Source organism: Eleutherodactylus coqui, chromosome 3 (genome assembly GCF_035609145.1).
Source record: "Eleutherodactylus coqui strain aEleCoq1 chromosome 3, aEleCoq1.hap1, whole genome shotgun sequence".
NCBI lineage: Eukaryota > Metazoa > Chordata > Amphibia > Anura > Eleutherodactylidae > Eleutherodactylus > Eleutherodactylus coqui.
Window position 1 is genome coordinate 136,480,839 of NC_089839.1, and position 12,133 is coordinate 136,492,971.

Consider the following 12,133-nt stretch of genomic DNA (forward strand, 5'->3'; position numbering starts at 1 on the left):
AATCAGAGCTTAGCTTGCTGGAGGCAGAGCATTCAAGCCCCGCATCCAGAAAGCAATGCTCTGCGTTGGCGTGGAGGAGGGAGCGACAGCCTGCAGCAGCGTCACAGATCATCGGGGAACGCTGGCGGTAGAAGAGTATTGATTTTTTTTTTCACTTGGTTAGTTTCCCCATTGAAATGCATTAATGGCGTTTCAATGCATTACAATGGGAAAGTGCTTTGCCATACGATATTTTTGGCTTACGAGCTCCGTCTCGGCACAGATTAAATTCTTATGTCAACATTCTCTTCCACTTCATAGGGATGAGATTTGGAGATTTTTGAAATCTCATCCACGTGGCTTGTAATGTAAATACTGTAGAATTTCTGCAGCATTTACAACGTGTGAAGGCAGCCTTATAGACTAAGCATATGTATCCTTTTCATTACATACATTTGCGCCATAAGACCCTGCTGATTCCTTTTTTGTGGCCATCATCTCCTTTTCAGCAGCTAAGTACCCTTCCTTGTTTAACAGCACACTGGGAACAAAAGGTGACCAAAGTCAGATTGAATGCATATGAAAATCAACACAGTAAGGCTGGTTTTACATCTACGTCAAAACCTCCAGCTGGAGGTTCCCTCGCAGATCTGGCTGAAAATACCCGATGCACGCAGCGCTTTTTCTTCAATCCAAAAGGCGGCCAGCTGAGCGGAAAGAGGGGGCAGATCGTCTTATAGTCCAGCACTGTTCAGTTCCATCCAGAGACGGAAATGTTCGGGCATGGGGATTCCGCTACCCGAACATAGCAGGAATTAGAATCCCCAATGTAGATATGAAACCACCCTTAGGGCTCCTTTACACGAGCATATGCGTTTATAAGTTCGCCCGTATATTTGTATGAATGAATTTTTGACCCGATTGTTTTTCGCTCTTAATTGGAGTATTTAAAGCCATTCACACCGGGCTCTGCTGCATGAATGTAAAAAAAAAAAACCACGCTGAAGCAATGGTAAGCAAAGATCGACAGAAGTGCTCAGAATGACAATTAATGCCTAATGAGGGCGAGCGGTCTTCTTTTCCCAGCGTTGTGCGGAGGGTAACTTCCTCATCCCCCTTTTTTCCAGCTGCCATAGAAGTCTATGGGAGCTTACTGCGTAACACAGCAAAAGATGGGGCAAGACCTATCTTTTCACACCCCATAAATAAATAAATACATCCGGGAAAGATAGAACAGGTCCTATTTTTTTTTTGTGCACAAATATTTTGTCTGAATGAAGCAATTAAAATCCAATGCAATGCATGGTCGCGTTTTATGTCCGACTTTTTTATGCGTAGAAATACCTGTGCAAATACGGTCATCTGAAGAAGCTCTTAAGGCTTATTTACTCAGTAGAGTCAATGAAAGTACATTCATTTTCATTGATCCATTCACATTGGCGCATATACATTACGTGTAATACGCATGTGAAGAATAATGCAGCATGTTCTATTTCACCACATTTTACGTGCGTACAGCCCTGTTCTCTAGGAGTTGCATATTAAATGCAATGTGAATCATACTTCATTAATATTTTAATGTACCCTGAAGGGCCTATTTTTTCTGCTTAGGTCTTTAATGAAAAGCCATGCAAATCTGGGGAAAAAAAGGACAACGAACAGGACATCACCACAGGTCAGATGTGATAATATATATTTCACAATGCGGCATTTAGCAGCGTTAAGAAACCCTTACGATATTCCAGATCCGCTGCCCACTTTTGTTAGCAAAAATAAAGTAAAACTCTTCGGCGGCTTCTAGAATGTAACAGGCGCTGCAAGGAACCAAGCATGGCTTATGATTGAACAGAATGATAATACAGTTCTATGGATCCAAGTGCTTAACAAGGACAGACCAGAGGATCACAGAAACAAGTTCATTTTTTGCAGGCCCGATATCTTTCCGCTACATTTTCCCAGTTGATAACATTCCAGATGGCCTTCAGATAGTCGGGTCTCACATTCTTGTACTGCAGGTAGTAAGCATGCTCCCAAACATCAATGCCCAGAAGAGGGACGAGCCCTAGGAGGCAAGACACAAGGCAAGTAGAAGAGCTCAGGAAAAGATATACACACTGGAAAAAGTTACAATTCAATGCTAACACCAAATGTACACATTGCATCACAAGTCATCACCCCACGGCTGGCTGATTAATGCAAGTCATTCGATGACTTTGGCATTAGAATCCCTATCTCGTTGAGCTGGAGGAGGCCAGGTGAATGGGATAGAGTGTGGATGAGCTGGGGAGGGATGAGCATATCAAGCACAGTTCTGATTGGCCAAGTCTCAGCCAATCAGTGCTAGGTTTGTATACTGCAATGCCCCCGGTTCATCAGTGCATGGGCAGCCACTGCTAATAGAAGGCTCAGTGTGATGACAGTGCATGCGGAGTGCTGTACAGTACATGAAGGCTGTGGAACCCCAGGATTCATGTGTATACCATTTTTTGATGCCTGAACCTAGTTTTTACATTACAAATTGCTTTTCAAAAAGTAAGGGCCTGGATATGCTCTTAGGTTGGGTTCACATCTGCACTATTTACATTGCAGTTCAGATCCGACACAACGGGTAGGTACAGTGTCTGACGCACCCCGTTAACTGTAATGCGGTCTGTCAGGTTTCCGGCACAGGACTCAACATTTTCCTAAATGAAATAGCGCAGCATGCTTGTGCCAGATCTTTGCAGCCGGACCCTGAAGCAGATGTAATGGAAATCTTTTTTTACCTTGCTAAACAAGAGATAAGAATAGAATACAGAATTTTTTTTAAGCTCAAGGAGTAGACGAGTTCTTAACCTCTCAGTGACCGATCCCGTTTGTGCCTTAATGACCAGGACAAATTTTGGAAATCTGACCTGTGTTACTTTAACAGAGTAACTCCAAAAAGGTTTTGCATATTTAAGTGATTAACATTGTTTTTCCGCCACATATGGTGGTAAAAAAAATAGACCAATAGAATTTGTCTATATTTACTAAAAGCATCAAAATGGTAAAATTGTTTTCACATTTTCAACTGCAATATCTCAAATATGTGTACATACTGTACAAATTTTTGATGATATACATTTCCATCTGTTTACTTTGTTACTGAAGCGCATTAGAAAAACGTTTTTTGTTTTTTTTTAACCATTTAGGAGACGTACAAATTTAACATTAGTTATTAACATTTTGAGGAACATTTTGTTTTCCTGCACCAAGCCAAGATTGCAAAGGCTTATAGGTATCAGAATGAATGATATCCCCACAAATGATCCCATTTTAAAATCTACACCCCTTAATGTATTCACTGAGGGGGGGGGGGGGGGGGTCATGAGTATTTTGACCCCACAGTTTATTTTCAGTAGTTAATGCAATTTAAAGGAGAAAAAAATAAAATTTCATATTTTTGCAAATATGTACACATGAAAATGAGGATTTGCACCCCAAAATGGATTACCCAATTTGTCATGTGTTCAGAAACATACCCATTTTGGTTTTAATCTTATGTTTATATGCACAACAGGGCCCAGACCGAAAGGAGTAGCCGGTGGTTTTCAGAACAAACATTTTACTTGAAGGTGTTTTAGGCCCCATTGCCCACTTGTAGAGCCCTTGAGTGGCCAAAACGACAGAGAACCCCCACAAATGACCACATTTTGAAAACAAGACCCTTTAACGAATTCATCTAGTGGTGTACTAAGTATTTTCACCCCACAGATTTTGAATGAATCTAAGCAACACAGAAGGAAAAAAAATGATTTTCATTTTTTTGGCAATTGTGTCATTTTAAAAAGTTTTTTTTGTACAGCACACATATAAATAAAGACTTGCACCCCAAAAATGGATACCCCAGAAACATACCCATTGTGGCCGAATCTGCTTATTGGACACACGGCTAGCCCTATAATGGAAGGAACACCCTTTGGATTTCAGGGTACAGCTGAATAAATTCCAGGCCCCATTGCTCACCAGTGCAAAAGAATTGACTCCCTAAAAATACCCACCCCCCCCTTCTTTTTGTCATTCCCAAAATCTTAGATAAAAGTAATAATATAAACCTTGTGGTAGGTTTGAAAACAGGGGTAATTACAGGGACCTGGTTGGGATGGGCACATGGAGCAACAAAACCGGGTATCCCTTCTCCATCCATGCTTTTTTGGGGTGTATTTCTTGCCTAAGCGTCAGGGATGGGGTGTAAAGTGGCGCTGTGTGAGGCTTTGTGAGCTTATTGAGGTCCAGTGGTCTCAAACAGAAGGCGCTCAACAAGCTGCTCCTGGAACTGCAGGAAGGCGCGCGTTCCCGGGGACTTCTTGTAAATAACATTTTACAGGTAGCGATCAGAATAATGCCAGGGCTCATGCGGCCGTATGTGGAATCTGCTTGCGGAGGCCCACAGCGGATCCCAGCTGTGAGCCCGGCCGTGGCCCTGCGTACGGCGGCATAATGTACTGCACATAACTACATACTCACGCAGACGGTCATGCGCAGTACACTTTTATTGTTTGTATTTCCTGCGTTGTTGCTTAGCGATGACGTGGGTACCCGCAGGCCGTACACAATGTAGCTGCATGTGGACTGCGGGTTTATCCGCGACCATAGAGCGCAATGGGCTCCATGTTGTGGATATCCGCGTAAAAAAAAAACATGCTACGTTCTGTTTTCTACGAGTGAATTGCGTAATTCCGACCCACTAATATGAGCGGATTGTGTAATCCAATGCATTTGACTGAATCCGCAATTTCTATCTGTCGTTTGAGAACGGCCTAAGGTAGATAACCTAACCGTGCAACGAGGTCACCGGTCACTGCTCCAGGCACTCTGCTACCTTTGGTAGCTGGGAGCAAAGAGATTTTAAATTTCCTGGGCTCCCCAGCTTCTGCGCATGTGTCCGGCGTTTTACCAGCGGGAGCATGCACAGAAGCCGAGGCAGGTCCGTGGAGGAGGATTTCGTCGGAGTTCAAATGCGGAGGCCTCTGGTAAGAAGTTTTATCTCCTCTCACCGATCACAAATTGGTGAAGGAGATTTCAACTTCAACTTTTTTTTAAAACTTTTACGGCCCTCGGTCACTGCTATTGGCACTCTACTACCTTTAGTAGCCAGGAGAAGGAAGATTTTAAGTTTCCTGGGTCCTCCCCAGCTTCTGCACTTGCGTCTGCCATTTTGCCGATGGGCACATGCGCCGAAGCTGGGGAAAGATCTGCAGATAAAGATCCCATCAGGGGACATGGGATCGGATCCGTGACAGGAGGTGAAACTAACTTTTTCTTACTTTTACATGATCGCTTGGATAGCAGCGATCACGTGACCAGGGACTACATACCGCGGCGCCCTGTGAAGTCTCCAGGCTCTCAGCTACATTTGGTTGCCAGGAGCAGAGAGATTTTTAATTACCCCAGCAATCCGCGGCTTTTGCGCAAGTGTCCGTCATTTTGTTAACGGGCACGTGCGCAGAAGCCGGGGTAAGTTCTGCAAATAAATCTCGGGGCATGAGGTACATAATTTCATCTCCCCTCATGGATATGATCTGTGAGGGGGGATGAAAGTTAAAGTTTAACTTTTTTTCCTGTTTTTACTTTATAGGATCCCGGCTATCCATTTGATAATGGCAATTGTGTGACTAGGGACTGCATACCAAGGTCCCCAGTGACAGCTCCCTGCTCTCAGCTATTCAAGCTAGCCAGGAGCAGGAAAGACTGCGTACGCTCCTGGAAGGACAAGAACGCCGCGGGACATCGGGGAGGACGGAGGAGAGTACTTTTACTTTATTTCACTTTTATGCAATCACCAATATCCAATGGATAACGGCGATCATGTGACCTGGGTTCTGATATCACAGCCCCCCCCCCCCCCCATAAAAGGCTCTAGGCTGTCTACTACCTCCGACAGCCAATAGCAGGGAGCAGTCATGTCCACAGCCCCTGCGGCTTTACTTCCCAGGGCGAGTGAGTTTTTACGGCCCGTAAAAAGGCATGTGTAGTCACTAAGGGGTTAACTTGGTATTCCATTATTTTGCATCAGCACAGCCAAGCTGAGGTTTACTCATCTTGCTGACCAAGCAGAACTTTCTACCCTTCAATTTTCATTAACTTAACTTTGGTGCTAAAGTCCTTTTTTCACTCTGACTGCTGACCTGCAGTAACATTTACTACATGTTGTTACAATTCCTTTAAAATGTGTTTTGTATCTTATTACTTCATTTTAGCTAATAGATATATGATTGCTGGAGATCAAACCACTAAGCCTCCCCAAAGATCATGCAAACCGGGGCCACAAGTCCCCCATTTGAGTGTAGTGAAGGTCACACAAGTGCACTTACTGCTCATTCATTGTCTCTGATGGAGATAGCGGATTATAACACATATCCTGTGGGTAGCTTATGCTCTTTATGGGCCCAGAGAAAAATTAACCCCTTTAATGTTTTTTCTTGGCCAACATTCCTGCTCTTGCTTATGCCAAAATATTGTATGTTTTTTTTATTTATTTCTATGAAGACTACAAGTCTGCCCTTGTAGGTAATTATAAGAGGTAATTCAGGGGGCCTTCAGGCCATCTTCACTCATGCGGAAATTACCATAAAGCGCATATGGAGGAGATGTCACAGAACATCCCCTTATGCTGCAGATTTCAACCTTATAAATACACGGGTTACAATCTGTAGCCTTTCCACAAGTAAATCTGCCTTTCCACAAGCCAAATACACCATTTAGGTGTGGATTCGGCCACCGTGTTTTAACTGTGTAATTACTGCAGGTATTCTGTTGCAAAATGGTAGCAGCGATTATGCTTTGTGTGCAGGTACCTTTCAGGTCTCCGACTGTTTTCACTGTGACCCCACACCTGGCGATTTAGCCAATGTAATCGGCAGTCATTCGAGTACATTCACACAACAGAAATTGGCTAAAGAAAAAACGCAACATTTTGCGTACAATCAGCACAGACAAGAAATCAAGAAAGGTCATCTGCACGCTGCAGGAAGGATCCACAGCACATGTTGAGCTGCACAGCTTATGTTACATTCACATCATGTTACTTTATGCAGCGGATTTCACCTCTTCAAAAGGAAGGAGAGATGTACTGCGAATTAAATTGTCATTCGGCTGCTAGGCAACAAATATTTTAAGACAAAGAAAAGAGATGAAAAATGTTTTATGCAAGTCACACAATGACTACTGAGGCTCTTGTGTATAGCCTCAGCCTAAAACTGGTTTCACACGGGCGAGAAGCTCGCGCAAGTTTTGTGGGTTGCGGGATGCACAAATATGAACTACATTCTTTTGAATAGAGTCATACACCAGCGATGTTTTCCATCACAGAGATGCTGCAAGGAAGGAAACATGTGGCATGTCCTACTTTTTTTGCGTTCCTCAGAATGCATGGCCCATTGTTTTCAATGGGATCTTAAATACGTCGCCTGACTCCCGTATGCTGTGCTATGTGAGGGCAGGTACTTAGCTCCGCCCCTGTCTCGCCCCCTCCTATTGCAAATAGTGGAGAGGGGCGGAGAGGGGGCGGGAGCTCAGTTCCTGCTCCTGGCTCTTCCATCCTCTTCCCCCTGCAGACAAGGACACCGTATATCGGCTCGGCGTGAAAACCGAGCCGATATACGGTCGTCTGAAATAGCCCTAAATCTAGGAAAGCTAGACAAGGTCTCACCTGTTGTTCCTTGTAGAGGGTCCTGATTGGCACAAGTAGCAATCTGCAGGCGATTAGATTCTTTGTTGTAACCTAGCCAGCCCCATCCTGATCCCTGGACAGCCACTGAGCCAGTGGTCAGCTTCTCCTTAAACTTCTCGAAGGAGCCAAAGTCACGTTTGATTGCCTCCAACAGGTCACCTGATACAAAAACAATTGGTGGAAAAAGTCACATGGCTTTAAGTCGATACAAAAAAGCAATAATATTACATGGAGCACACATGTATACAGACCCTGAGGCTCTCCACCAGCATTGGGAGAGAGATTTGTCCAGAAGATTGTGTGATTTATATGTCCACCACCATTAAACTTGAGAGCGGGCTGAAGAGCTACCTGAGCAGTTACATCCCCTGCAAATGGATTACAGAGACCGGTTACAAGTCATAAAAGACACAGAAATTACGATAACCATTATGCTACGGCTATACGGTGGAATGACAACCTTTACGCTATGGCTATATGTGGCTACACGTCACACAGCCGAAGATTGCACAATGCTACATTGTACCCCATTGTTTTTCAGAGCATCTTGTATGTTCCGTGACATTACATGACATTTCCTCTATAACCCCACCTATACGGCTCCTTCACACAGGCGTAAGCCCATTTCCATTGTGTAAATACACTGAGTGTTTACATTACCAAAATACGTTTACACCTGCGTATTTCACCCGCGACTGCCACTTTGTGCGTGCAAATACAGTGCGTATTTTTGCACACAAAAACTACACAGAAGGGTCCATGTATGCGCTACACAAATACACAGGTTTGTGACGTATTTGCGCTGAGCCATTCACAATATAAGAGATTGCTCGAAAAAAATACACTCATGTGAACGCACCCAATGAAATCAATGCGTTCTAAACATTGCATAATACTTAAGTAAAAACTGTGTACATAATATGTGGAACAAATGCACCCATGAGAGCGAGTCCATAGATGGAAGCAAATCACATTGGTTTTAGAAGAAAACTGTGAAAAATGTAACTTAGATGCTACTAATATGCGGCTTTACTACAATCCCCCGTATCTACGGTGACGGCTTGAACCACGATGCCACGTCTGGAAGTAGCCCAGTTTACAGAGGAACCCCCCGGCCTCTTACCTTTCGCTAGGGCCTCGGCGTACTTCTCCTCTGCGACGTTCAGGTTGTTGACATACGTGGCGTGATGTTTGCTGTGGTGGAGCTGCATGATCTCTGCACTGATGTGGGGCTGAAGTGCACCATAGTCGTAAGGCAGGTCGGGTAATGTATGCTTCTGTCTGGAGGCCAAAGCAGGTGCCAGTCTGAGGCTTGTCCTACATAGGGGGGGGGGGATAGATTTTAAAAACTTAGTAAAAAATGGCTCCACTCACACATTCACGTGTAGCAGATGTTCTGCAGGGGTTTGGTGGGGATCCGGGACAAAAGCCTCAACAAACAAATTGGGTCCTAAAATTCCCACCACTGGGCATTTAACTTTTTCTCAGCGACACATGAATGTTAGTTCTTAAAATCTCATTCACTTTGCCGCTTCTGTAATACTTGTAGATGTTCTGCAGCCAGAAGGTCCACCACGGTCTACATGAGGGATTAGCAAAAAGGGAGCGCAAGTCTGCCGCATCCGTCCGTCCACTCATTGCACTGCTGGACAGTCACATAATACTATTGTTTACAGCCAGCCGGGGTCCGATAAACCAGGCTCACCCCTGTTTACCAAGGTCTGCATGGCATAATTGCTTGGTTATTCCTCAGATGAATCCTTGGACAACAAGGTGTTACCATTCCACAGGTCATTGGAGGGCGTCCTGATATAGTGATACTGACAGCACTGGTTGCTAAAAGGGGTTTCCAGGCAGCGATGGCTGTCCGTGCCGCTGCTCCGACCCCTCTGTAGTGGCTCGGCACTCGTAGTTGCAGGCACAGCTCTCACTGAAATCAATGGGACCCCAGCCTGCAATTACAAGCACAGTTCCAATTGATTTCAATAACAGTTACACCTGTAATTACGAACACCAGCCACTACAGAGGGGTCAGAGCAGCAGCTTCTGCTCCGACCCTGGTGTATCCTGGCATTGGCAGCGTGCATTGCATGGAAAACCTTTTTAGGGGGGAAGTGGGGAGAAACTTCACTTACAGAAGGTATGGGGTCACCAGCTGTCAATTCATTCATACATTTGCAGGAGGAACAAGAGAGGAGCAGTCCAAGTAAGAAAAGATGCTACAAAATAGTTTATGCATCATGCAAGTAATACCTTCCTCCTGCTGTGGCCCTCAAGGGCGAGTCTGGGAAAGGCAGCTGCCAAGGATCTAGAGCACTGGGTTCAGGAGGGTCACTAATTAAGAGTGTTTGTGGCATAACATACTCCATTTAGAGAGTCATTTACCCCATGACTGCTGTAGCCAATAGGAGGCTCGACAGGGACGTCAGTGACATCCAGTAAGCCTTCTAGAACCCCATGTGTCATGTTAAAATGTAGTCTTGGACGTGGTGGAGGGGGCAGAACCGTGTAAAAAAATAAGTGGGGCAATCCCTGTAAAGAGATTATCCCTCCAAAATCATTTAGCACCTACCAACATGATAGATGTGTGATCAGAGACGGGCACACCCCAAGGCCTCCATAGAGGAGTGTGGCAGGACTGTGAATAGCGCAGTGGTCCTGCATGTACCGCGGCTCCATTTACTAGGATCCCTGCTGGTCCCACTAGTTGGACTCCCCAGTCAAACAGTTTTAGTGCATCCTGTGCAAAGCTAATGATTTGGGTGGGATGATCCCTCTTATACATGAACAGACAGGGTCAGTAGTCATCCTTGTTTCTGTCTCTCTGCTGCCAGAGGGGGGCAGCACACTATCCTCCATGGCGTTCATGTGCTTTGATAGGGCAGATGGAGAGCGGCTGTCTGCATCGGTACACATTGAAAAATGTAATACTATAACGAGAGAGGTACAAGAGCAAAACTATAGATGTTACCTTTATTACATTCATTGTCAAAAGCACACACATTCCCCCCTGCGTAGGGATGCTACTGACAAGGTTTAGAGAGAGATAGAGAGAGATAGAGAGAGATAGAGAGAGATAGAGAGAGATAGAGAGAGATAGAGAGAGATAGAGAGAGATATACACACACACACACACATACATACTCCTCCTAGCATAGGGATGTTACTGACAATGAGGGTCTATACACACTGCTGGGTGAGGGAGTGTCACTGACAATGTGTAGATATAGATATATATATATATATATATATATATATCTATATCTATATCTATATATATATATACACACACACATATATACACACACACACACACACACTCCTAGCGGAGGGATGTTACTGACAATGTGTAGATATGTATGTTTATATATATATATATATATATATATATATTCCTCCTAGCATAGGGGATGTTACTGACAATGAGGGTCTATACACACTGCTGGGTGAGGGGGTGTTACTGACAATGTGTAGGTGTGTGTATATATATATATATATATATATATATATATATATATATTTTCTCCTCCTAGCGGAGGGATGCTACTGACAATGTGTAGATATGTATATATATACTCTCCTAGCATAGGGGATGTTACTGACAATGAGGGTCTATACACACTGCTGGGTGAGGGGGTGTTACTGACAATGTGTAGGGGTGTGTGTATATGTGTGTATGTGTATATATATATATATATATATATATATATATATATATATATATATATATTCTCCTCCTAGCGGAGGGATGCTACTGGCAATGTGTAGATATGTATATATATACTCCTCCTAGCATAGGGGATGTTACTGACAAGGAGTGTCTATACACACTGCTGGGTGAGGGGGTGTCACTGAGGGGCTGCAGCCTGCAGACCGGCGACACATGAGGTGACTAGTTCACTGCCGGCACACAGCAGCTGGTGTCTTTATGTGGCGCAGGGTTCCTGTGACCCCCGAGCTCCAGAGGGCACAAGTCCACAGAGCCCTCAGTGTCGGCGGCTCCTCGGCACGGACAGCCGACAGTGGCAGCAGTGAGGCCCCTCGGTATATGTACGCAGGGAGGAGCCGCTGTTACTAGGAGGACTCACCTGGCGCACGTGCTAAGTCTACACAACATGACGCTATTGTACGGCGGAGGGAGCCGCTGCGCTCCGTCTGTGCTTTCTGTCAGCTGGCCTGACTGTCCTTGTAGCGGCTCCTCCCACACCAGCCTCTCAGTAATATAGTTCCGGGCCGCGTATAAGTCACGCCCCTTCAGTGTTGCTCAGGCGCAGTAATGTCTTGCTCTATGACTATGGCGGCGCCCAGTGGTTCGTTAGTGCCGGATGGTTAGAACTTAAGGGCTCCTGCACAGAGGTGTTATCGCAGAAGGGCCAAAACACACAGAACTACATTACTAGAGTCTGGTGTGGGAGGAGCCGCTCCAAGGACTGTCAGTCCAGCTGACAGAGAGCAGGTCTC

General features: G+C 44.8%; 1 protein-coding gene across 1 annotated transcript; it reads right to left on the reverse strand.

Moving 5' to 3' along the window:
• Positions 1 to 1,655: 1,655 nt before the first annotated feature.
• Positions 1,656 to 11,897, reverse strand: SOD2 (superoxide dismutase 2). Its single transcript, XM_066596124.1, has 5 exons — positions 11,761 to 11,897; positions 8,796 to 8,989; positions 7,924 to 8,040; positions 7,652 to 7,831; positions 1,656 to 2,041 (listed from the first exon to the last, which is right to left on the reverse strand). The coding sequence occupies exons 1-5, from the start codon at positions 11,787 to 11,789 to the stop codon at positions 1,896 to 1,898; spliced, it is 666 nt and encodes a 221-aa protein (XP_066452221.1). The 5' UTR covers positions 11,790 to 11,897; the 3' UTR covers positions 1,656 to 1,895.
• Positions 11,898 to 12,133: the final 236 nt, after the last annotated feature.